The 25,843-nt window shown below is 42.5% G+C and overlaps 1 protein-coding gene and 1 pseudogene across 11 annotated transcripts in view; one reads left to right on the forward strand and one right to left on the reverse strand.

The window, feature by feature from the left end:
* The window catches only part of SP100 (SP100 nuclear body protein), an 80,316-nt gene extending 68,651 nt beyond the window's left edge, over nucleotides 1-11,665 (forward strand). For 4 of the 10 annotated variants that reach the window (XM_021075662.2, XM_021075663.2, XM_021075665.2 and 1 more), the window contains 5 exons: nucleotides 4,688-4,799; nucleotides 6,300-6,420; nucleotides 6,699-6,770; nucleotides 7,292-7,450; nucleotides 11,364-11,665. In XM_021075662.2, coding sequence (XP_020931321.1) covers nucleotides 4,688-4,799; nucleotides 6,300-6,420; nucleotides 6,699-6,770; nucleotides 7,292-7,450; nucleotides 11,364-11,486 — 587 coding nt within the window. In that variant the 3' untranslated portion in view covers nucleotides 11,487-11,665. Of the gene's footprint in view, nucleotides 1-1,443; nucleotides 1,756-4,571; nucleotides 4,800-5,057; nucleotides 5,187-6,222; nucleotides 6,263-6,299; nucleotides 6,421-6,698; nucleotides 6,771-7,291; nucleotides 7,451-11,363 lie in introns of those variants that run through there. The other 6 variants (XM_003133707.5, XM_085000660.1, XR_014830206.1 and 3 more) reach the window with 5 other exon arrangements.
* On the reverse strand, nucleotides 858-25,843 carry LOC146396184 (uncharacterized; annotated as a pseudogene). Its single transcript, XR_014830221.1, has 6 exons — nucleotides 25,704-25,843; nucleotides 21,085-21,156; nucleotides 19,865-19,960; nucleotides 16,684-16,824; nucleotides 15,862-15,937; nucleotides 858-3,213 (listed from the first exon to the last, which is right to left on the reverse strand). The product of XR_014830221.1 is annotated as an uncharacterized LOC146396184 (transcript).

Raw genomic sequence — 25,843 nt, forward strand, 5'->3', positions numbered from 1 at the left:
AAAAATAAAAATAAAAAAACATACAATCCAATCAAAAATGGGTAGAAGATCTAAATATAAATTTCTCCAAAGAAGATATACAGATGGCCAAAAGACACATGAAAAGACCCTCAACATTGCTAGTTATTAGAGAAATGCAAATTAAACTACAATGAGGTATCACCTCATATCACTCAGAATGGCCATGGAGAAAAAATCTACAAACAATAAATGATGGAGAGGGTGTGGAGAAAATGAAACCCTCCTACACTGTTGGTAGGAATACAAATTGGTGCAACCACTGTGGAGAACAATATGGAAGTTCCTTTAAAAACTAAATATAGAAAAACCATATGGATCCAGCAATCCCATTACTGGGCATATATCTGGATAAAACCTTAATTCAAAAAGATACACGCACTTCAATGTTCATTGCAGCACTGTTTACAATAGCCAAGACATGGAAACAACCTAAATGTCCATTCACAGAGAAATGGATAAAGAAGATGTTATATATATATATATATATATATATATATATATATATATATATATGATGTTAGATAGATATATACACACACACACATGTGTGCAAAGAATGAACTTCTTTGCAGAACAGATACTGACTCCCAGACTTTGAAAAACTTTTGGTTTCCAAAGGAGACTGTTCGGGGGTAGGGGATGCGCTGGGGTTGTGGAATGGAAATTCTATAAAATCAGATTGTGATGATCATTGTACAGCTATAAATGTAATAAAAGAATACACACAATAGAATATTACTCATAAAAAAGAATGAAACATGCCATTTGCAACAACATGGATGGACCTAGACATTATCATGCTGAGTGAAGTCAGTAAGACAGAGAAATATCATATATCACTTGTATGTGTATTTTAATAAGAAATGATACAAAAGAACTTATTTCAGGGGTTTTGGGATGGAAATTCTATAAAACTGGGTTGTGATGATCATTGTACAACTATAAATACAATAAAATTCATTGAGTTTTAAAAAAAGAATTTATAAGACAGAAACAAACTCACAGATTTCAAAACCAACCTTAGGGTTTACCACAGGGGAAAGTGAGGGGAGAAGGGAGGAATTGGGAGGATGGTAGTAACATACACATATTACTGTAGAAAATAATTAACAAGAACATGCTATATAGCACAGGAAAATCTACTCAATAATTTGTAATAACCTATGTGGAAAAAAGCATATATATGCGTGTGTGTTGTGTGTATGTATGTATGTATAACTGATTCACTTTGCTGTGTACCTGAAACTAATATAACATTGTAAATCAACTATGCTCCAATAAAAATTTTTTAATAAATAAGTATAAAAAAAGTTGGGGCTACAATTGGAAAAGCATGATTTCGAAAGACACCAAAAAAGTACATTTAATGACAATTGCTTTTGCAACACTGATTATTTTTTCATTGTTTTTTCTGGGTTCTAGTGTTAATAAGAGTGGAGCAAAACTGAAACATCTCTAGCTAACCTAATGTAGACGAGAATCACCCTTTGGACTGGATATATAGCCATATGTCACCTGGTGAAGCAAAACCCAAAACCTCTTCTTCACAAGCACACACTCACTTAACACTAAGTCCTTCTTCAAGGCAAGTTTTCCCTTGAAATAGAGAATAGAGTGACTAGGAACCAGATGTGCCCTGTGGAAGAGGCTGCTGACCTGGAAAACCCTTTCCTTTGTAGAGACGCCCTTTGGCTTCATCAGAGGGGCTTTGCAGACCCAGTTCCCTCTACAAAGGCAAGTTTTCACTCCTTCAAAGTAGCATGTGAAGTTCATGGACCAGTGTTTTTTATGCAGTGTGGATTCCAGTGAAGGCAGTCAGATAGTCAGCATCTTCCACAGCCTCTCCAAGAAGGTTAGAGAGAGAACTTGTGAGGCAGAAAGAAAGAAAGAAAGGAAGGAAGGAAGGAAGGAAGGAAGGAAGGAAGGAAGGAAGGAAGGAAGGAAGGAAGGAAGGAAGAAGGAAAGAAAGAAGGAGAAAAATGTCCATTTTCCTAACCTCTGACAGAGGTGACTTCAGCTATCTCTGCCAAACCAGGAAATCACAGTCTTCACACTAGCTTTGTACTAGATTCTGTATAAGACTCGGTAACTAGGTTCTGCATCCACCGGGTTTTATGCAAAAGAGACACTATTTGCTTTCTTCATTAAGACCAAATGTTTCTACCCAGTCTTAGGGGTCAAGGGCAACTCAGTCTGGGTTAATCAGTTGAGTCGGCTGTCTTCCACCCCTCACCACAGGAGCCCTCTCTCGGTTCCCTCTGGCTCTTAAGGTGTGACCACCTTATGGCTTTTAAGGTGTGACCACCTCAGTTCTTAGAAGGTCTTTCCAGAGCACACCTTCCTTCTTCAGCTCCTTGGTTTCTGTCACTTGGGTCTTCTCAGCATCAAATGGCATAAGAAACACTGAGCACCCATGAGGATGACAAAAAGTAAAAGCGGTTACATGGCCCCAGGTCAGGGCAGCTCAAGCCCATGTAGGGATGTCCCCAGCGGTGTCTCTAACAGGCCATTCCTCAAGTTTTCCTATTGAAAGGGAGCACTTGGACAAGCTTCATCTTGTAACTGAATTTCCTCCCATGTGGGATTTTGGGTCTCTTCTTATACTGAATTTATAGATGAAAAGAATTTACAAACTGAAGTGTGTTCCTACTTACTTCACCTCGCGGGGCTCAGGGATGATATCATGATATGATTTGGAATCCAAATAGCAGGCCATTTTACTTAGGCTCATAATATTGTATTATAAGTAGAGTCTCTGCCTTCTTGTAGCAGAAGACTCACAGAAGCACTGGGAATGAGATGAGATATTTTAAAATTTGGATCAGCAGGACTGGTGATGGATGGGATATTTGGGATGGGGAAAGAGAGGTATCTGTGGTCACTCCAGGCTTCTGGGTGGATGATGGTGTACTTATGAGATGGGGGACACTAGAAGAGGATCGGATTTAAGACAGGAAGACGAGGACCGTGGTTTGGGGCAAGGTGGGTTTTAGACGTGATGAAAGACATCTAATGGATGATGGAAAGTAGGGTTTGGATGCTTGGGGACTTGAAAACAGACCAGAGACACAGGTCTAGGGACAAATGTAGTCGATGTGGTTAAGGGAGTAGTTGTTTTCACCTAAGAGAGTAAAATGAGCTGGGGACATGGGACAAAGCCCCCCAAGAATACCAACATTCCAAGTGAGGAACCTGAAAAGAAAGAAGCAGAGTGTTAGAAAAAAAATTCAAGAGAGCAGAGTGTCATGAAACCAAGCAAAAATAGTGTTTCTAGAAGGAAGAAGTGGAATGGCACCCCCACCACCTCCCCACCCACCAGAGTACCAGATACCCATCACTGGGTGGGACAGTATCCAAGTTTGCACATTATTTTGTACCTACATTTTCACACAAGGATATGAAAAGAGTATTTTTATATGGTGTTGAAAGGGTATTTTTATCTAGATGAAGAGCAGCTACTCATTGGATGAAATGTTTCCCCACCATGTGGTTCTCTTTCCACTCAGGTGACCCAGGAGAGGGGCCAGGTGTCCATCCTCTGGGAAAATGCCCAGAGATGTCTCCAGCACAGATACATGACCTTCATACACAGAAATTGTAGTATATAGGGATCCAACATGGTATTGACACACAGATTATCACGTACCAAAAAAAGGGGGGGGGGATGTTATTTCCTTTGCCGATCAATGGGCTCTTTCCTTGACCAATTCTTATTTTGGTGTATAGATTCTATTGTTTCAACAGTGTGTTGGTTACTCCACAATGCTTAGATAGAAACACTGTCAAATTTTCAACTTCACTAAGTAAAATGCAACCTGGCTTAAAGTCCCACACATTGAGATTAGGAAAAAATCCAGCACCAATCAGTTTTGTGGGCCCCTCCATCTTCCTTGTATAGAACAAAGCACCAACTCTTCCTTGGGCTCAGAAAATGAGGGTAGGGCCTTGGCATTTGACTCCAGTGGTTGCCATCGCCATGCTCCCTGGCCATTGAGAGATGGCACCTCCACATCTTACATGCCAAGCTAAAGTCAAGGGGCAGCTTTCCTTAGTCTCCCAGAGCCAAAGGGCTCTGCCCTCCCTGGCATCCACCTGGTTATCTGTGTCCATGGTCTTTCCAACACAGAAGCACTGTCACAGGCCCTGGGGCTCACCAGTCACAAGATTCAAAGTCCAGGAACTCCTCCCCAGGTCTAACAACTCACAGAGAACTTGTGGCCAAGAAAATGAGAGGAAGTGATATCTCAGAAGCTTATTCTATCCTATTAAATTATCATTAAATCACTCTTTAATGAGTAAATTTAGATGTTGCAATGTATACAACTAGTTAATTCATGAGCCAGGTTTTGCCCATAGAATAATAGATTTGTCAGATTATCTTTAATTCATCCATTTTTGTTGTTGTTGCAAGCCTTCCTGTGTCAAAATCTCTGTCTTTATAAAGAAAACATGAAGATCTACCACACAACTATTCCCTCTGGAATTTCACTGCAGTTCAGAACATCTTCTTCTGAAATCTCCACTTGATACTGTTCCTTTTTTATTTTTAGAGATTTACAAGTATCACCTTGGAATAAGCAAAGGCTGGATGTTCTAGAGTCAATGTGTCAAAATTCTGGGGTCTCACTGATCCCAGCGATGTCTACATTATCTCTCTTCCATCCAGAAACCTCAGGTAAATGTGCAGTGTGCGAAGGAGAGGAAGAACTGTTCTCCTGTGATACTTGTTCAAGGTTCTTTCATGAGAATTGCCACGTCCAGCCCAAAGATGCTAACAGGTTAGTGAGACCTGGCCCCCTCCCGCCCTTCCTTCCTGTGCTACAGCTCCTCCTACCACGCACACTCAGCCTGCAAATCTGTCTCTGGTTGCATGTGCCTTGATTCAGAAGCAAAGACCCTAAGCATCAAGATCCAGAAATAAGATACAGAGCTGTCCAACAGTGCTGGCAGCAGTAGATTAATGAGAAGAAAACTCAAGTGGTTATTAGATGTAATAGACAGATGAGTAACCCCTACCCTCCTCATTTGGTTCCCAGACTCATGCATTTTGATGGAATGATGATGCCAGACATTAGCTACTGATTTAAAACATATACCACCTGCAATGGGAACACCAAAAAGCTGACAAAGCTGACAAAGCTGGGACTGTGATGAGCCTTCAGAAGGTGATAACAGCAGTCTATCAACTCAGATGACCCTGAATCATAGGGTACATAATAAAAGCCCTGAATCCTGTGGGGATGAATCCACGCAGCATTTCCTTTGTTAGCAAGTGTATCTTTGGTCAAAGGTGATGCTATGTGAAATAACATGTAGACAAGGCATTCTATAAGTGGTGGTGTGGGCAGAATTGCTATAGCCAAAGAGGAGGCTCTCTACCAGGATTACATCTGTCCCTATGAGGATAGAGTATTGCTCCTCCATAAAGGGAGGCACCTAACGTAATTCACCTGCTCCCTTGTAGCCCCCAGAAGATGTGCCCCCTCGAGGATTCATCATAAACCTCTGCAGTGGGGCAATCTGCAGAGAGAGAAAACAGATTCACTTTTTTTGTTGAGCTCACCTATCATCCCCCTCCCTGCACCATGGGCACTTTTTAATGGGTCCCTTGAGCAAGCCCAGGGGTGGCCAAGAAGAGAGGCTAAATGACATCTCTAGGATGGATCCTTGTATCCACCAGATTATCGAGCGCTCCCAAGCACAGAGAGCCTGGCAGAGGAGAGTAAAGAACAAATCCAGGGGCAAATGGAAGATCGATGGCACTCTGTTGGTAGAGCTCCTGCCCAAGAAGTTTCGGCAGCACAGCGTCTAGACAGATGGCAATGCCAGAGGAGGGATGCCTATGGCTTATGCTCTATGCTTATTCAGCAAAATTGAGAGGAAGGGCTGGCTTCCTGATTTTTACTGCGATCTGATGCCTCTTTGAGCCCCAAGACTCCGGTGTTTATATACTAGCTTCCAATCCTCAATTTTGGGAGGCAGGGCACATTACCAAACTCCCAGTGGCTCAGATGGGAACCCTAAGTTCTGAGGGGAACAGGAGTCCTTACCTATGGTGGCACCTCACTTAGACTGTCAGTCTCCTATCACTACTGAGGGGAGGGCTGTTTTTGGCAACTGAACCCAAATGGGGCTCTACTGCAGAGGTGCTGCCAGAGAGCAGTTGGGCTCAGGCAGAAACCACCAGTCATTCCTGAACAGAGGACTTCAGCAGCCACAGAAATGATGGCTGATCCACAGAGAACCTACCTTTGCTGATCTTCTCCCCGACCTCTCAGTTACCCATGGAGTTGCATTTTCTGCAAGATAAAGGCTCTTCAGGAAAAGTGCCCAGAAAGCCAACCACGTCATCAAGAATCTGAGGTGCTGAAAAGGCAGATGCTCCCTGATGAGCAACTGGTGAGTTGAAATGTAATCCTGAAACTTCCTCCTTTATGTTCACACAAGAGAAGCAGCACCATCTTGCAGGGACAGAAGGAATGGCGCCCAAGGCAAACCGCTATCCCTTGCTGTGCTTTGATCATATCACCTGACACCAAAATTCTGTGCCACACAAAATTCCTGTTCCGTGTTTGCTTCAACCTGCAGTTTTGAGAATTGTGCAATTAGCTCAGCATGCATCAGACCTTATTCTCTCCAGGCTGCTTTTCACTTAAAATCTCCTCTATCTTTTGCAGAAATGTGAGTTCCTCCTCTTGAAGGTCTATTGCTGTCCAAAAAGCCCCTTTTTTGCCTCAGAACCATATTTTGTAAGTAACAGCAATAAAGCCCCAAACTGGCATTTGTCAAATTTGTGATATGAGTCCAATGGGTACAAGTTGCCATTATTTTTGTCTTGTTGATAGATGACTTAGTCAGCTTAGTCAGCCCCTAGAAGCTTAGGCTGCTATGGCAAACTACCATAGTGGTCACAACCACAGGAATTTATTTCTCATAGTTCTGAAGGATGGAAGTGCAAGATCAGGGTGCTGTTGCTGGTCAGGTCCTAGTGAGGGCCCTTTTGCAGGTTGCAGACAGCCAGCTTCTCATTTTATCCAGACATGGCAGAAAGGGAAGGAGAGGGGTCTTTGGGGTCTCTTTTATAAGGGCACTAATTCCATTCATGAGGGCCCCACCCTCATGACCTAATTATCTCCCCAAAACCCCACTTCCTGATACCATCACAGGGGGGTAGAGGATTTCAGCACATGAATCTGGGGGACACAGCACTCAGTCCATAACTGGGAATCTAAAAGTAGACTTGGAAACATACTAAGAGCCTGTCTTTTAGCGCTTTTGCCAACAGAGTAGAACTCGATCTCGGGTCCTGGCAAAGCCCATGTGGTTAGACAAAATCAAGAAAAAGCTGACGAGGAACATATACTGCCAAGTGGAGTGGTTTATACAGGACATGCGTCTCATCTTCCAGAACCACAGGGTGTTTTACAAGGTAAGCGGTTCTCTCTGCTTCTGCTTTTCGTTTGATTAAGTCATTTTGCCTTTCAACTTCTTCTTTTTTTTTTTTTTTTTTTTTCATTTTAGGGCCACTTCCAAAGCATATGGAAATTCCCAGGCTAGGGGTCAAATTAGAGCTGCATCTGCCGGCCTATACTACAACCACAGCAATGTGGGATCCAAGCTGCATCTTCAACCTACACCATAGCTCAGGGAAACACTGAATCCTTAACCCACTGAGCAGTGCCAGGGATTGAACCCACACCCTCATGGATACTAATCAGGTTCATTACCACTGAGCTACAATAGGAACTCCACCTTTCAACTTCTTGTATCAGGTAACTATTATAATTTTCCTCATCATGTGGCTAGCCCACACAATAAAAATCCTAGCCGTATTCTAAAATCTCCATGGACTATGGTGGGGGAAATAATAACAGACCGGAAGGTAACATTGAAAACTTCAGAGGTTACTCCTTCTAGACGGTCAGTTTGCCCCTAGAGAACAATGGACTGCAGACCTAGTGCCTTCACAGGAAAGGGAAATGCTTTTACTTTTACTGGACCTGGTCAGAACACTGTGAGCCTCGGAAGTCCCCGCCCTTGGCCAGGGCTCCCATCCTTACTCAGCCCAGATTTGGGGACCATCCTGGAGAGACTGGATACCAGGCATGAAGAATATTCATGCACAGTTTGCTGCTGTGCACCTGCCCTCCGGCATCCAGGCACTCAAGAACATGTGGATGGGGCCTCCCCCACACCAAGCATCTTCCTATTTCCAGCGGTTCTCCTATTGTACTCTAGATGCAGAGTGACAATTTTCCCATAAGCAGAACCCTCATGGTCCCAGTGCTTGTAGAGAAGTGAGGCCAGGTCTCTCATGTGCTAGAAGCCCATTTTAAAGGCAACTATTTCTCTATTTTTTTAAAGTATTATAGTTGATTTACAATATTTCTTCAATTTCTGTTATAGCAAAGTGACCCAATCACACACAGTTACTTACAATAGGACCCCATTGCTCACCCCTTCCAGGTGTAACTGTTTGCCTCCACCAACCTCAAATTCCTCATCCATCCCACTCCTGCCCCCTCCCCCCTGGCAACCACAAGCCTGCTCTCCTTGGCCTTGCGTATTTCTGTTTCTGTTTTGTAGATATGATTTTTTGTGCCATACTTTAAATCACACAAGTAAGTGGTATCATATGGTATTTGTCTTTCTCTTTCTGACTTATTTCACTTAATATGAGACTATCTAGTTCCATCCATGTTGCTGCAAATGACATTATTTTTTCCTTTTTATGGCTGAGTAGTAGTCCATTGTATATCTATACCACATCTTCTTAATCCAGTCATCCGTCAATAGACATTTAGGTTGTTTCCATGTCTTGGCTATTGTGGACAGTGCTGCAATGAACATAGGGGGGCATGTATCTTTTTTAATGAAGGTTTGTCCAGACATATGCCCAGGAGTGGGATTGCTGGATCACGTGGTAGTTCTGTGAAATCACATTTCTCAAATTTCAAAGTCATGGATTTCTTTACATTTGAATTTCCTAATGTTGTATCAAAAAATTAACAAGAATTACCTCAAGGGATAGGAGTGAAGGATATTTTTAAAAATCATGAATTTGGAGTTCCCGTCGTGGCGCAGTGGTTAACGAATCTGACTAGGAACCATGAGGTTGCAGGTTCGGTCCCTGCCCTTGCTCAGTGGGTTAACGATCCGGCGTTGCCGTGAGCTGTGGTGTAGGTTGCAGACACGGCTCGGATCCTGCGTTGCTGTGGCTCTGGCGTAGGCCGGTGGCTACAGCTCTGATTCAACCCCTAGCCTGGGAACCTCCATATGCCGCGGGAGCGGCCCAAGAAATAGCAACAACAACAACAACAACAAAGACAAAAAGACAAAAAAAAAAAATCATGAATTTGCCTTAGACATTTCTGTGCTGCAACAGTGTTACAGAGACTATGTGCTATGTTCAAAAAAATCAAACAACTGGAGCTCCTGTTTGTGGCTCAATAGGTTAAGAACCCCACAAGTCTGTGAGGATGTGGGTTTGATCCCTGGCCTCAATCAATGGGTTGAGGATCCAGCATTGCCACAGGTTTTGGTGTAGGTCACGGATTCAGCGCTTATCTGGGGTTGCTGTGGCTGTGGTGTAGGCCAGCAGCTGCAGCTCCAATTCAACCACTAGCCTGGGGAAATTCCATATGCTGTAGGTACAACCCTAAAAAGAAAAAAAAAAACCAAATAACTAGAATTTTTAATCAATGATACTTCATTCATACTTTTATTATTTTTATTTTTCTATCTTTATTTTTATTACTTTATTATTTATTTTTTGGCCACAGAAAATAAATAATAACTTCTGGCATGCAGAAGTTTCCGAGCCAGGGATCAAATCTGCACCACAGCAATGATAATGCCAGATCCTTAACCCACTGAGCCACCAGGGAACTCCATAACTAGAATTTTTAAAAATTAATCAATAAATTTCTGATGAAGAATTAGACTTCGCTATAGTACTATATTTCCCCCTCTGTTTTCCCGATAAAGAGAAATGATCCGGCTATCAGGGAACATAAGCTACTCTCAACTGGATTAATTCTCACTTAATATTCAGAATAGTCTTAAATGGTACAAGTATACTGAATGATTGGATTCATATATTTCTTTTTAAGAAATAATGGCTTTTGGGAGTTCCTGTCATGGCTCAGCAGTCAACCAACCCGACTAGCATCCATGCAGATGCGTGTTCAATCCCTGACCTCGCTCAGTGGGTTAAGGATCTGGCATTGCCGTGAGCTGTGGTGTAGGTCACAGACCTGGCTCAGATCCTGCATTGCTGTGGCTCTGGTGTAGGCTGGTGGCTGTAGCTCTGAGTGGACCCCTAGCCTGGGAACCTCCAGATGCCGCAGGTGTGGCCCTAAAAGGACAAAAAGACCAAAAAAATAAATTAATTAAAAGAAATAATGGCTTTTAGAAGTTTCTGCTGTGGCTCAGTGGAAATGAATCTGACTAGTATCCATGAGGATCTGGGTTCGATCCCTGGACTCACTCAGTGGATCAGGGATCCTGTGTTGCTGTGGATGTGGCTGTGGTATAGGCCGGCAGCTGTAGCTCCAATTCAACCCCTAGCCTGAGAACTTCCATATGCCGTGGGTGCAGCCCTAAGAATAAAAGAAAGAGAGAGAGAGAGAGAGAGAGTAAGAAAGAAAGGAAGGAAGGAAGGAAGAAAGAAAGAGAGAGAGAGTAAGAAAGAAAGGAAGGAAGGAAGGAAGGAAGAAAGAAAGAGAGAGAGAGAGAGAAGAGGGAAAGAAAGAGAAAGAAAGAAAGCAGGCAGGCAGGCAAGAGAAAGGAAGAAAGAAAGGCTTTTTAGTAGCGTCTAGGGATTTTTTAAAATGCTTAAACCAGAAAATTTATCATAAAAATCAATGAAAACGATGCATAGTAAGTGATGGTATATCATACACAAGAAATTCATTAAGAAGGAATTTAGGCTACATTATCTCAATACAAACGTGAAGCCCTTGGCCAAAGCTATGCACTATGCAAAGTTGGGTTAACTCATAAGTGCATCGAAATTTGCCACAAAGACATAAAAACATAACTCGGTATTCCAGCATATCCTATGCCCTAGCTGTAATGGGTGTAACAAAAATGTATTCTTGTTCTTGAAGCTACTTTCAAATATTAATGTTTCATATGCTTTGTGAGATCATGAAAATACAAATAAGACTGATGTTATCTCACTTTTAAGAATTATTATAAGACAATACACATTGAAATATGCTACTATCTTAAAAGAAATAAGAATTAAGAAAAATAAATGAAGCTCTGGATTATCCATACCACTGGGAGTCTAAACTCATTGGCAATGACTACCACTGATTTTGTCTTTGCTTTTTTAGAACAAAAATTTCATCAATCTTGGACTTCAACTAGAAGACAAGTTTGAGAATTATTTCAAAGACATTTTTGGCATCCAGGAAATAAGCACCAAGAGTTCTCAATGTGAGCCCAAGCTTTCATAATGTATCCCATTTCTAGTTCTCCTTCCAGAAACTCCAGCAGCTACATGATACCATCCAGACCTATGGCCCCACTGGCCATACTGCTTGTCACTGTGCAAATAACATACCTCACTTCTTTTTTATTTTTTTGGTTGACATTTCTGATCATTTATTTTTCTAAATAAAAATTTTAAATTTCAGATCCTCTTATTGAGTAATCTGGGGTGAAATTCACAAAAGAAAATATGGAGTCTTGCTATAAAGGATCATATTATATGCTTCCATTTACTTGACTCTTTTATTAGGTTCTTAAGCAAAATTTTCTTTTCTTCTCCCCACTCAGAACTTACTCATTTCTTATTTTACTCTCCCGTATTTAATACTTCTTTGTTATTGTGACCTTCTTCCCAATGTATTTTATTCCTGATTATTGCCTGTTATAGAAAGCTACTGTGATGTGCATGTGTCTGTCATTGATTACCTTATTTGATAACAGATAGCATCCTTTTTGGCCTTATACCCAGTAGCATCAGGAAGTCTGTAGTGGATGCACAAAATTTACAATTTTCAATTCCTAAAATCATAATTGGTACAGCTGATAGAATTCTTCACCTCTGACAACTCTTGGTTCGTTTTAGGAATGGCTCTGCCATAGCATCCCGGTGACCTTGTGTATCTCCATATAGACCATATAGGCAAGACCTCCCTGTAGCCGATCTGACCTAAGTCTTGAGAGTGCCCTATGATCCTTCCAGAACCAGGGAGGCTTGTAAGGAGTTGCTACGAGTCCGTTTCCTACTCACCACTTTACCTTCCTGAGGCTATCACAATACATTCTTTCCTTGTTCCAAGTTATGGCAAGGAATGAGGCCATCTGCCTCTTTTTTTAGGGCACAGCTTCAGACTGATTTTTTGATTCATGCAGACATAATTGGTACAGCTGAAAAATCTTTGATGTCAACTTTTCTACCAAAGATTTATGTCTATCAGACAAAAATGTGTAAGTTAACATGTAACTTCACAAAGTCAGACCCTAATTAATATTAAATAACATAATTCATATATTTATTAATTAGCAGATTTTAAATAATATAAATAGTTAATAGTAAATACAAATCAAGACATCTTTTTCCCTCATTGTCAAGTGTGGATAATTTTTCTGAATAGCCTGATCCCCCTAACTGTGCCACTCTTGGAGAAAATTATAATATAGTTGATCAATAATTTGCCTTTTATAAAGGCTTAAACAGTTAATAGCCTGGTAAGGTTAGAGGTAAACTTACAGAAACTGATGCTTTGATAGGGCTTCGTAGACTGGTAGAGAAGTTAACCCACAAGGTGGCATTCCTTGGTTCCTCTGTGGAAAGTTAACCAGCTAGTTACCTAATTTATCAGTCTTCGTTGGACATTCCTTTTTACTAACTGTATATTTCCCTGATCCTAATGCCATGAAGTCAGTTCTTGATCTTCCGGATGCTGATTCTAGGTGGTGACTCTTCTGGTCTTCTCTTCAGCCCTCCTTTCCAGCCATTGCTGCTCTCTGTACAAAGCAATCAGATCCCTGGGAAGTCTCAAGTGTGTGGCCAAAAAGCCAACGTAGAAGAAAATTGCTTAATAAGAAAACTATGGGAGTTCCCGTCGTGGCGCAGTGGTTAACGAATCCGACTAGGAACCATGAGGTTGCGGGTTCCATCCCTGCCCTTGCTCAGTGGGTTAACGATCCGGCATTGCCGTGAGCTGTGGTGTAGATTGCAGACGTGGCTTGGATCCCGCGTTGCTGTGGCTCTGGTGTAGGCCGGTGGCTACAGCTCCGATTCGACCCCTAGCCTGGGAACCTCCATGTGCCGCGGGAGCGGCCCAAGAAATAGCAACAATAACAACAACAACAACAACAACAACAAAAGACAAAAGACAAAAAAAAAAGAAAGAAAGAAAAGAAAACTATGAAAGACCAGGGAAGATCAAGTAACTCCCTGCACTCTGGTCTGCTCTTCAAATTCACCTGACCACCTTGGTTAAAGCTGCTTTAGTCACAATCACCAGAAACAGAGAAAATTCACCCAAGATGGGGCGGTGTTGTTCTGTCTTGCTCTGCCTTTTCTCACACCTCACTTGTCTGCCTCTTATCCTTCCCACCAACCCCTACACTTTCTCTATATTTCTCATCCAGGGTAACAACGGAAGATGGATCCCTGAATGAGTGTGTGGATTAGAGCCTTCTCCCCATCCTTCCTACTTGCCCCCTCAAACTCCCTTACCAACCCAGCATCTATTTGGATTGTTCCATGAGTAACAGAGAGATTTCTAGAGTTTAAGCTATTATACATTTGTTCAAAACAGATAGTGGGAACCCCCTAAAAAATAAATTTAGTTTTTCAATTATGAAAAATATAGCAAACAATTAAAATGAATCTTTTGTAGAAAAAAAGTACTTTTTGACATTGGGTTATCTTATTTGCTATTACACCTAATGTGTATTTCCAAATTAGTTTTATTCATAAAATCCATAGAAGAGAAATAGTAACTGCTTGATAAAAGTTATAAATCCTGTAACAACTAACACATGCATATATGTTATTTCCTTTTCTTCCTTCTAAAGGAAACAGGTGTCTGCTGAACTGAGATCTAGAATACTGGTCCTGGCTCTGCCTTTAATTCTCCATGTGACTTTAAAAAAATTCTTATACAGTCATGTACTTAAGTTTCCTCATCTATAAAACAGTGACAGTCATTCTGCCTCCTTTTTTACCAATGTTTTAAAGATACACAAAGACGTTATTCCCAAAATTATTTTTTAAAAGATTTGTATATAAGCTAATGTCATGCAAAAGAATCTGTTAAGACTTATGTGAGTTTTTTAGGTCTTTCCAAGTTTCCAATAACAATATGAATATCAAAGCAATCCAGGATTACTTAACTTTTTGTGATCTACAGATGATGGGGGTTGGTTGAGGCAGAAATCAATACATAAATTGAGAACATCAGTATGAATAGATAAGTGGGAGGGGGAGGTTCTGACACCAGCTGTGTAATGTCTTTTGCAAAAATAAATACCTCATTCCAATACCAATCAATTCTCCAACTCGCCAACACCAACTGGGTGCTCAACAATTCAGTTCAGTTCTAACACTAACTTGCCACAGATCAAAGGCTCAGTCCCACAGGACTTCCCCCAACTTCAGATGCCAACTACGAATGGGGTTCCCAAGCTACCCAGGTTCTACAAATTTGAAGGCTCCAACAATCCCCCATAGATTCAATAACTTATTGGAATGACTCATAGAACTCAGGAAATTGCTCTGCTTATGATTACAGAATTATCATGATAATATATAATCATATATTTATAATATAAATGTTATATTTATAATATAACTTAAATATATATTTATTTATAATATATTTTATATCTTCTATAATATAATATAACATATAAAGAATTATATAATTCTTTATAGATTATGAAGAATACAACTCAGAAAGAGCTAAATGGGAGTTCCCATGGTGGCACAGCGGAAATGAATCCAACTAGGAACCATGAGGTTGCAAATTCAATCCCTGGCCTTGCTCAGTGGGTTAAGGATCCAGCATTGCCGTGAGCTGTGGTTTAGGTTGCAGACACAGCTTGGATCCCGTGTTTCTGTGACTGTGGTGTAGACTGGCAGCTGTAGCTCCAATTCGACCCCTATCCTGGGAACCTCCATATGCCCCCAGTGCAGCCCTAAAAAGCAAAAAAAAAAAAAAAAAGAACTACATGGAACAGGTGCACAGGGTAAGGTGTGGGGGGAAGACAGACCTTCTGTGCCCTCGCCAGTGTGCCACCCTCCCAGCACATCAATATATTCATCAACTCAGAGGTTTCTCAAACTACATTTAGGGGTTCTTATTGAGGTTTAATTATGTAGGCATGATCAATTAAATAACTGGCCATTGGTGAATGAACTCAATCTCCAACCTTTCTTTTTTCCCCAGAGGTCAAAGAGTGGAGCTAAAAGTTCTAACCCTCTAATCATGTGGTTGATTTTTAAAAGACACTCATCACTCAGGAAATTCTAAGGATTTGGGGATCTCTGTTCCAAGAACTAGAGAAAGGATCAAATGCAAATTTTTATTATACCACAATAGGCATGATCATGTAAAAGGGAAAAAAACAAATAAATATGCTAGCTCATTTCTACTCTAATGTCTACGCATGAACACACATATTCAATGAATAAGGGCTTGCCCGCCACATTTCCCAAAGTGCCACATGAGGTAAATGCAGAGAACAGGTTCCCAGGAGGAGCTGAACCATTGGCTGTGAAGTGCACTCAAAGTAAAATGCATTCAGGAAACAAGAGCTCTGAATTCAGATGCCTGAGATTCCATAGCTCCAAAGCTGGCCATCCTCACCCACCTCATGTGGTCCACAACTTGATGCTGAGCTCCAGGCTTGGGGGGCCCATCTTCATCACTGGATTCACTGCTGATCACTGCACAAAGGAACAAAACCCTTTAGGGGTCTCAGTGTGAAGCCAAGGTGCCAGTAGGAAACCCTCCAGTTAGGGGACACCAGGAAAGAGCTGGCAGCTTTTATAACTTCTAGGCAGGAATGTCCCTTTTCCAGACGGTCTAGAGGATAACATTCAATCTTGTGCCCTGTCACTCTCACTGTAACTTTTGGACATGAGTCTGCCTTCTTCCGTGGTTGCTGGCCTCCAGAATAAAGCAGCTTTTCCTTTCCTACCAACACTTGTCTCTGGAGTATTGGCTTTTGAGCAGTGAGCAGCCAGACCTGAGTTCTGTGACATCACTGGACATGGAGTGAGGACAGACAGGCAGAGTGGACAGCTTTGCTCATCCTGCTCTCTACTTACTAACTGCTCATTCTTTTTTTCACCTTCCAGCCATCTCTCCCCATTTCTCTGACTTGGTTCTCTTGTGGCTCATATTTCTTTGTTCTCTCAATCTCTGCATGTGTGTCTCTACCTCTTCTGACTTGATGTGTCTTCTGTCTCACTACCCTCTCTTGCCATCTTGCTCTGCACAGCGCTTAAGTATTTATCTCCTCCTAGGTTTCACAGTACTTTTTCATTTCCTCCAACTCACCTCCGTCGGGTAGAAGCTCCCCACACTGAGCTCCCTCTTCTGCATGCATCCTGTGCCCCCGGCCACTTCCTATCACCTCTACTCTACATACACAGTGTCACCACATCACACACTCCTCAGCCAGCCTTACCGATTATTTCAGATGCTTGGTCAGGAGCCCTCTTTGCTCACTGGTTAATTTTTGGGTGACAAGGTGAAATTGTCTTCTGCATATCCACCAGACCCCCAAGATAAGACTGTACTAGATTTTTGTATCCAGATTTCTCTGCACCTAGAATAAATAATGACTCATGAAGAAACTTCCTCTGCCCCCCGTTACACCCTTTCCACTCTGCTCCCCACTTCACTTGAGAGGATCACTCCAGTGCTAAATCTCACCCTCTTGCCCCCAGCCTTGCTCTGTGTGTGCGCCTTTGTATCTTTCTCTCTTCATTTTTCAAGTGCTTCTCTTTTTACCTTGAATTCTACTTCTTTTTCTCTTTTTTCTTTATCTGCTATTCTCATTCACTAACTCATAAATATCTTGGCTGAATTTGTGTTTATTCTTAAGTTATGGTTTTTGCCACATAGTTAATGAATTACATATATGCATAAATATAGTCCTCAGAATAGTTTTGAAAACTTTCCATATAAATATATCAGTAATGTAATGTTTGCTGAAACATATATCCAGCTTTGAGGGTACAGAACATGAGTCCCCTCGTTCCTTGACAAATATTGATTGAGCTCTTATTATGTGCCAGACACTGTTCTTAGTTCAGAGGGCACAGTAAGAACAAGACGACCATAGTCCTGCCTTGAAATGACAGAGTCTACCAAGACAGCACATACCAAGCACCTTATTGCCAAGATGACATGCTCTGGGGAGCATAAAGTTAGAGGAACTTGTCCCACCCAAGAAGAAGGAAATGGCTTTCAGGAGGAAGACTCATGTAAACAGGAGGCAGCCAGATCAGGGAGGGGTGTGAAAGGAAGAGGCCCAGATAAAGAAAGGAAGAGACCTAAATAAAGAAAGAGCAAAGGCAATTCAAGGAAGTAAAAGAAACCAGCGTGACCAGAACTTGAGATGAGAGAATAGAGGCTGAAGAAATGGGAGAGATCCTGTGGCTCAAGGTCTTGGAAGCCTCATGAAGGAGACTGAGTCAATCCACAACAATTCCAAGTGTTGTGAAGGTCACTGGGTTTAGATAGGAAGACAGCATGAATATATCACCACTCTTGTAACATTAGTCAGCTGAAATTCAAGGAAGAGTTGTCAAAGCTCTGATGAGCATCACAGCATTAGCCATGGACACATTGTCAGGCAGGAAATACTGCCAAGGTCAAGCCAGCATGGCCAGGTGACTGAAGATGTGTGGGGTTGAAGGGGAGAAGGACTTGGAGGACTCCTGAGTTTCTTGCTTGGGAAAACTGGACAGTAATGACGCTATGGCTAAAGAGGAAATTCTGACCAAATAGAAAGAAGAGGAGGATCTGGTTTCATAGGGAAAAAAAAAAAATTATAAGCTCAGCTTGGGAAGCACCAGATTTGAGGTTCCTAAGAAACATCGAAGGAAGATGTCTTTCAGGGTCTTAGATGAATATGCTGAGAAGACAAATCTGATGAGGCCATCTGTCTCTGGGATCAGTCAGCTGCAGTGTTGATGGAAGTCACAGAGGGGTGACACAGTCTGGATGGAGACATATTTTAATTTGAACAGATTCCAGATATCACTTTGAAAAATGGGGACACTCTATCCAGAAGATGGGGAAAACTCCTTATTCCAGAACCTTCAGTCCAGTGACTCTCTTTTCAAATCCTAAACCTCCCAGTGTGTCTCCTTTCTCCCTGTCACTCTGACCTCCACCACTTTTCGTTGACTCTCACTTAACACTCTGACTTCATGGTTCTTTGTGCCTCTCCCCTACTTTCTCCTTTCTTGGAATTTACTTTGCCTCTGAGGAGTCTCTCTCCAAATAATTTTTATCAATGTCCCTTGTTTGAGTTGCCAGTTTATCTCCCTCTCTGCCATGTCTCTCACTTCTCTCCTTCTGTCTCTGTTTCTCTAGAGCTTTAACCTTGACCTTCTGGCTGCCTCTCCTCTTCTAATCCCTGTCTTCCTATGCATTGCCCTTGTCTTGAAGGTCGCATCCCTCCATCACTAAAGGTCTCTTCTCGTGGCTTTGACCCTACCTCCAGGGCCCCTTCCCCTATCTCCCCCCTTCTCAAGGTCTTCTCCAATGACCTCAATCTCTTGCCAATCTGACCATCACACACATTATTTGCATGTTTCTGTGACAACCTCTGGCAAGTAGGATAAAAATTATCTCCCTTCAAACCCCTCACCACCAACCTGGCTCTCATTCAAGTATGTAAAACCAAGCTCACTCTTACAATTCATGACCCCATGGCATGGTCTGTCTGCTTTATCTACACTCATTCTCCTTTGTTCTTCACTCAGGGCATCTTCCTCTACCCAGGAGTTCAGCCTTCCTTTTCCTCTTTGTCTCCAGGCAGGAGTAGGATAAGGCAAGCAAGAGGCCTAAGTCACCAAATTTATTTCTTTTTCTTTTGCTTTTTTTAGGGCCACACTCTCAGCATATGGAGGTTCCCAGGCTAGGGATCGAATCAGAGCTGTAGCCGCCAGCCTACACCAGAGCCACAGCAACACCAGATCTGAGCCACGTCTGTGACCTACACCACAGCTCACAGCAACGCCGGATCTTTAACCCACTGAGCAAGGCCAGAGATCGAACCCGAAACCTCATGGTTCCTAGTCGGATTCATTTCCGCTGAGCCAGGACAGGAACTCCCTAAGTCACCAAATTTAAAGAGGCTTTTCTTCTCAAGTTCATGCATGCGAATGTCTCTTTAATGTCTGTACCTGAGGCTGTCACTGCCTCACCCTACTTGCCTCCCCCCAAACATTAGAAAGGAGCCAGAGGCTGGACTTATGGGTGTGGCCTCTTCTTTCTCCCTGTAGTAACCTAAACCTAATTAGGTAATGATTTAAAATGTAGAATACAGAGTTCCCGTCATGGCGCAGTGGTTAACGAATCTGACTAGGAACCATGAGGTTGCGGGTTCGGTCCCTGCCCTTGCTCAGTGGGTTAATGATCCGGCGTTGCCGTGAGCTGTGGTGTAGGTTGCAGACGTGGCTCGGATCATACGTTGCTGTGGCTCTGGTGTAGGCGGGGGGCTACAGCTCCGATTCGACCCCTAGCCTGGGAACCTCCATATGCCGTAGGAGCGGCCCTAGAAAAGGCAAAAAGACAAAATAAATAAATAAATAAATAAAATAAAATAAAATATAGAATACCATTATAATTACCTCGTCTACTATTCACCAAGGGGCTGTGAAATTCTTCTGACCTTCCCTCCTTTTTTATTCCAAGAGCTTTAAATTCACTGGGCACTGAAGAGAGAACTAGAAAGGAGAGACCTGAGCCAGAGCCCTGGAAATAGACTAAGGTGTGGTCATACCGAGCTCCAAGGTTGGAATCTAAAAGTGCTCCTTGTGAAGGAACACTCCACTCCAAGAACCCCACTGAAATCCAACCAAGGTCTCTCTGCCTTGTTCCATCTTGTTAGACCCCATTCCCTTTCTGTCTGCATCTCAATTTTCCACCAGGGTTTCATTTCCAGGCATTGCTGCCTCTGTCCTAGAAAGACATTTTTGCATCTTTTTTTTTTTTCTTTTTTCAGGGCTGCACCTGCAGCACATCAAAGTTCCCTGGCTAGGTGTTGAATCAGAGCTGCAGCAGCCAGCCTACACCACAGCCACAGCAACATAGGATCTGAGCCATGTCTGCGACCTATGCCGAAGCTTGTGGCAATGCCAGATCCTTAACCCACTGATCGAGGCCAGGGATCAAACCTACAACCTCATGGATACTAGTCAGGTTGTTAACCCACTGAGCCACAATGGAAACTTCCATTTCTGCATTTTGATCTCCACTGGCTTCACCTAATGCTCTGCCTCTCCCTTCCTCTGGCAATGTTCTCCAGCTCCATCCTTGTGTCTTTTTCCTTCCCAGATCTCGTCCTCTGCATGTCCCCTATCCTACACATCAGAATCCATTCCCATTCTAGCTGTCTCTGTGATTTTCCCCCACTCAACCTACAGAAGCTAAAAGATTCACCAAAAATAATTGTAACAGGGTGACCTGGTAATGGGAAGAGGGGAACAGGAAGTAACAGCTTATTGGGAAAAAGTTTCCTTCTCAGGTGACCTTTAGTTAGCTTTTTTTTTTTTTCTTTTCGGCTGTACCCAGGGCATTCAGAAGTTCCCAGGCCAGTGATCAAACCCATGCCACAGCAGTGACTCACCTAACCAGCTGAACCACTTTGGAATCCACCCCTTGATAATATCTTGGATTCTACAGGGAATCAGGTCATTTTGGAACTGATACAAAGTAACACTCTCTTACTGGCCCATAATCCTCTGGTTTTCCAGCTCTGGCATCACAGTCTCCCTTCCAGAGCTCCCTTCCTTTGCCTCCTTTTCTTCTTAGGAACCATAAAACAAAGTGTGTATCTCATCATAATTACCTTGTTCACGGCTAAGCATTTCTTGTGTCCCTTCTCTATCAATTTCATGAGGAAAACAGTTGTCTTGGATCACTGAACAGAGAAAAAAATTTATTAGAGTCTGAAGAACACCACTGCGTAATTATATATCGGGACCACCCATGAACGCTTGTGCTTCAGTGGGGACTCTGGCCCTTGTGTCACTCTGAATCTCAGGGGCTCCTGACTTGGCATTGCTTGTCCCTTTCCCTAGGACAGCAAAGAGAGAGAGAAAACAAACAAACAAACAAACAAAAAAACAAAATCCACTGAAATAAGTGATGAGCCTCTCAGGTTTTAAGAATGGTGGAGCAGGGAGAAGGTTATAAACAGTCATTAATCACCCAACAAGATGATCAGAGAAGAGGGAACGCTTATCTCAATATAAATTCTATAAGCGGAATGTCTGAACTGGACAAACCTTAGGGAAGAAACAGGGATTTTCTCAGGAGAAGGGCTAAGATCCTGCAGACTTCTATGTGTGTCAGAGAAAATCCAAGAGTTTAAAGATGGGGCTAGACAAGAGAGGATTAGGCTCAATTGTGTTGGGGAGGATGAGCAGTTCCCAAAGAGGCAAACTAGAAGACACGGGAAGAACTAGACACCTCCTAGGGGGCCGGATCCCAGGAATGCAGGAAGGACACCCTGAAGCCACACACAGGGACTGCATGTTGCAGCACTGCAGGAATCCCCATGATTCCTGGACCAGGGACCCAGGAGACGGTCAAGGAGGAGAATCCAGGACACCAGCCCAGGACCCCTGCATGGAGGCAATTCAGCAAACACAGGAGGAAGGAAATGAACCAGGGAGCCTGTGGGCTGGGTCCCCACCAGGAGTCTGGGGAGGAGACACTGTGGGAGGCAGGGGAGCCTGGCTGCTGCAGGGCTGATGGCAGGAGCATCTTCTGGGACAGGAGACAAGATGGACAGGACTATGAGACACACAGGTGCTTTGCCTTCCTCAGGACACAGCTTCAAATCCCAGCAAAATCAGATGGAAGAGGCCAGAAGAATAAAGCTTATAAAAGGTGAAGGAGGCCTGTATGCAGGTGTTCCAACGAGGGGTCAGGGGTTTCTGCAGATGCGATAGAGGTGAGGACTAGGCAGCAGGAGAGATGTCTCGCTCTGGACCACAAAGCCCAGCCTCTTGGCTTTCATCACTGACCCACAGCTGTGGATAGCAGGGTCCAGAAGATGGCAGTGTGACCTCCCCCAGGGGCAGGTGGAGCAAGTACAGCTGTGGGTCACCCTGGCAGGGGGAGGCCTGGAAACTTACGTGTATGATGTGGACACGGGGCCCAGAGAGGGGGTCCCTGCAGCCCACAGAGAGGACAAGAGCCTCTGAGATGTGTACAGTAAAGGTATCTGCTATTGCTTTTGTCCCCATGACCTGGGGACATCTTAGTTACAAATAGATTAACAAAGTACATGAATTATGTATCAATAAAGCTTTTTTTTCACTCAAATGAATTTATCACATCTGTAGTTGTATAATGATCATCACAGTCCAATTTCACAGGATTTCCATCCCACAACCCAAGCACATCCCCCCACCTCCCAAATTGTCTCCTCCGGAGACCATAAGGTTTTCCATGTCTGTGAGTCAGCATCTGTTCCACAAAGAAGTTCAGTCTGTCCTTTTTTCAGATTCCACATGTCAGTGAAAGCATTTGCTGTTGGTGTCTCATTTTATGGCTGACTTCACCTAGCATGATAATTTCTAGGTCCATCCCTGTTGCTAAAAATGCTGGTATTTCATTCCTTTTAATGGCTGAGTATCAATAAAGCTTTTAGAAATTAGGAGTTCCCTTGCGGTGCAGTGGGGTAAGGATTTAGCATTGTCACTGCAGTGGCTCAAGTCATTGCTGTGGTGTGGGTTCAGTCTGTGGCCCAGAAACTTCCACATATCATGGGCATGGACAAAAAAAATTAGTGATTTGAGATTTGTGCCCAGGTGTTCCTTTCCCTAACTTAGGTATCAGTATAGACATTAGATTGCTCTTATGTTAATCGATGTACTATTTTCACAAATTATTATACTCTATACTTTATATTAGTTTCTTCTGATTTTTTTCCCTTGCTTAAGAATTGGTGTTACCAGCCAGAATGGCCATGATTGAAAAGTCTGCAAACAATAAATGCTAGAGAGGGTGTGGAGAAAAGGGAACCCTATTACACTATTGGTGGGAAAGTAAATTGGTGCACTATGGAAAACAGTATGGAGATCCCTCAAAAAACTAAAAATAGAATCATCATTTGATCTAGCAGTCCCACTCTTGGATATCTATCTAAAGAAAACCATGACTTGAAAAGATATATGTACTCCAATGTTCATTGCAGCACTATACATGATAGCCAAGATATGGAAACAACCTAAATGTCCATCGATAGAGGAGTGTATAAAGAAGATGTGGTACATACACACAGTGGAATATTATGCAGTCACAAAAAGGAATGAAATAATGAATGGCATTTGTATCAATATGAATATCATGCTAATGAGACACCAACATCATAAGCTATCACTTACATGTGGAATCTTTATATATATATATATATATATATATATATATATATATATATATATATGCGGAAACTTAAAAAGGGATGAAATGAACTTCTTAGCAGAGCAGATACTGACTCACAGACTGAAAAATTTATGGTTTCCAAAGGAGACAGGTTGGGGAGGGGGGAAGGGCTAGGGGTTTGGAATGGAAAAGCTGTAAAACTGGGTTGTGATGATCATGTACAATATAAATGTAATAAAATTCATTCAGTTAAAAAGGGGGAAGGGGGGAAGAATTGGTGTTACGTCCATGTCACTACAAAAATTAAATTCCAGTTCCTCAGTTGGGATGTCAGAGACGGCACCTCTGCCTCTGTCAGGTGCAGAATCACATAAGTACCACACACTAACTGATTGCGCCACTGGAGAACTTTGTCAGGCGCAGAACCAGCTCAGCTCTCCTTGAACCCCTTCCTCATGCCCATGCCTTTCTATATGCTGGCCCTCCTCCTGGGCTGCGTGGGCTCTTGTGACTCTCCATCCTTTATTTGAACAGCTAGCTTTTTGCCTTTGATAAAGTTTTCTGTGACAATCAAAAACAGGCTGGTCACATTTGGCAATGTCACAGGTTCCCATAACTTGCACTGTCTAGCATGGGGCTTGGGACATACAAGCATCTCGTAAATAGTTGTCAAGTGAGTGAGTAGTGAATGAATGAACTGAAATACCTGAACCCCAAAGGGAAGAGAGAGGATTTGTTACTATTTTCAAAGCTTCTATGAACCTGAATTAAGTCTGGACAAGCCTTAAGATGGACCATGCTGAACAGGGCTTGTAGAAGTGAGTTATCAAATGTCTTCTCAAGGCTGCAGAGAATATGATATCTCACTCTCTTTACAGGAACGCAATTTCCTCAGGCTTCTTTAGAATCCTTTTTAAAAAATGCCATGGAACATGACCGTTTCAAAGTTAGCCATCTAGGAAGAAGCTGCATAGAATACTCATTCTGCTTGCTCAATGTAGATAGACTACTGTTTTTCCTGTAATATTTTAGAACTTCTTAAATACTTGATCAACAGCTTAAAATAACCAGTGAACCCTTCCTCTTGACTTTTTGAATTTTCATCCTGCCTAGGCTGTTTCAAGAGCAGTTCTTATAGCAGTTCCTGTTGTGGCTCAGCAGGTTACAAACCTGACTAGTACCCATGATGGGGGTTCAATCTCTGGCCTTGCTCATTGGGTTAAGTGTCTGGCATTCCCGTGAACTGTGGTATAGGTAGCAGACATGGCTCGGATCTGGTGTTGCTGTGGCTGTGGTGTAGGCCGGCAGCTGTAGCTCCAATTCAACCCCTAGCCTGGGGACTTCCATATGCTGTGGGTACAGCCCTAAAAAGACACATACAAAGAAAAAGGATATTATAGAAATTCTGTGGACTGTACAGCAACCACTGCCCACCCCCAGGTGTCAGAGGTCTTAAGGTGCTGCAGGAAGCAGGGAGATGGTCCCGCCTTGCTGTAAAGAACACAAAGGGAACTGCACGGTCACACAGTGGGGCGAGGGCTTCTCCCTCTATTTCTTCAAGAGGGTCCGCAGATCAAACATACTTGAGTTCCAAGGCCCCAGAACCATCTAACAAATGTTAAACACTTTGGAGGAGACAATAACAAGGCAGAAATTTGATTTATAAGAGCACAGATTCCCTGGGGATTTCATTTGACATAAGTGAATACTATAATGGAATACGGCCCCAATTCTCTTAATTACTTTAATTTTGTTTTATTTTGTTATACTATATAAATTTCTGAACATTTTATAAAGCACATCACTTTCAACCCAGCCATGTCGCCATTACCCTCCACCCCGACTCCAAAAAAGCACCACAGAAGAGAAGGGCTTCAATTAGGAGAGAAATGATGCATGCTTTCCCTGTCACCTTTGACCTTATAGGATGATTAACTTAAAAGGGTCTTTGCATAAAAAGCATAAAAGAACTCTCAGCCAGTTAGTAATACACTAAATTTTGAATTCAGGCGGTCAAGCATAAGTTAATGCGGGGCTGGATTACCATGGGGAGATTTAATTAACTTCACTTACATTATGGAGTTTTTCGGCAATGAAGGACCTGTCTTTGAGGCTCTCAAGGAAAGGAAATGGCTTTGTTATTGCATTTGCCATCTCCAGCTTACTTTGTTTGGTGATTCGAAATGATCTCATGCAAAAACTCCTCCTTGTCC

Source organism: Sus scrofa, chromosome 15 (genome assembly GCF_054392235.1).
Source record: "Sus scrofa isolate SSC_HxYL_T2T_F1_AM1 chromosome 15, Sscrofa_HxYL_maternal_Yorkshire_Landrace_v2.0, whole genome shotgun sequence".
NCBI lineage: Eukaryota > Metazoa > Chordata > Mammalia > Artiodactyla > Suidae > Sus > Sus scrofa.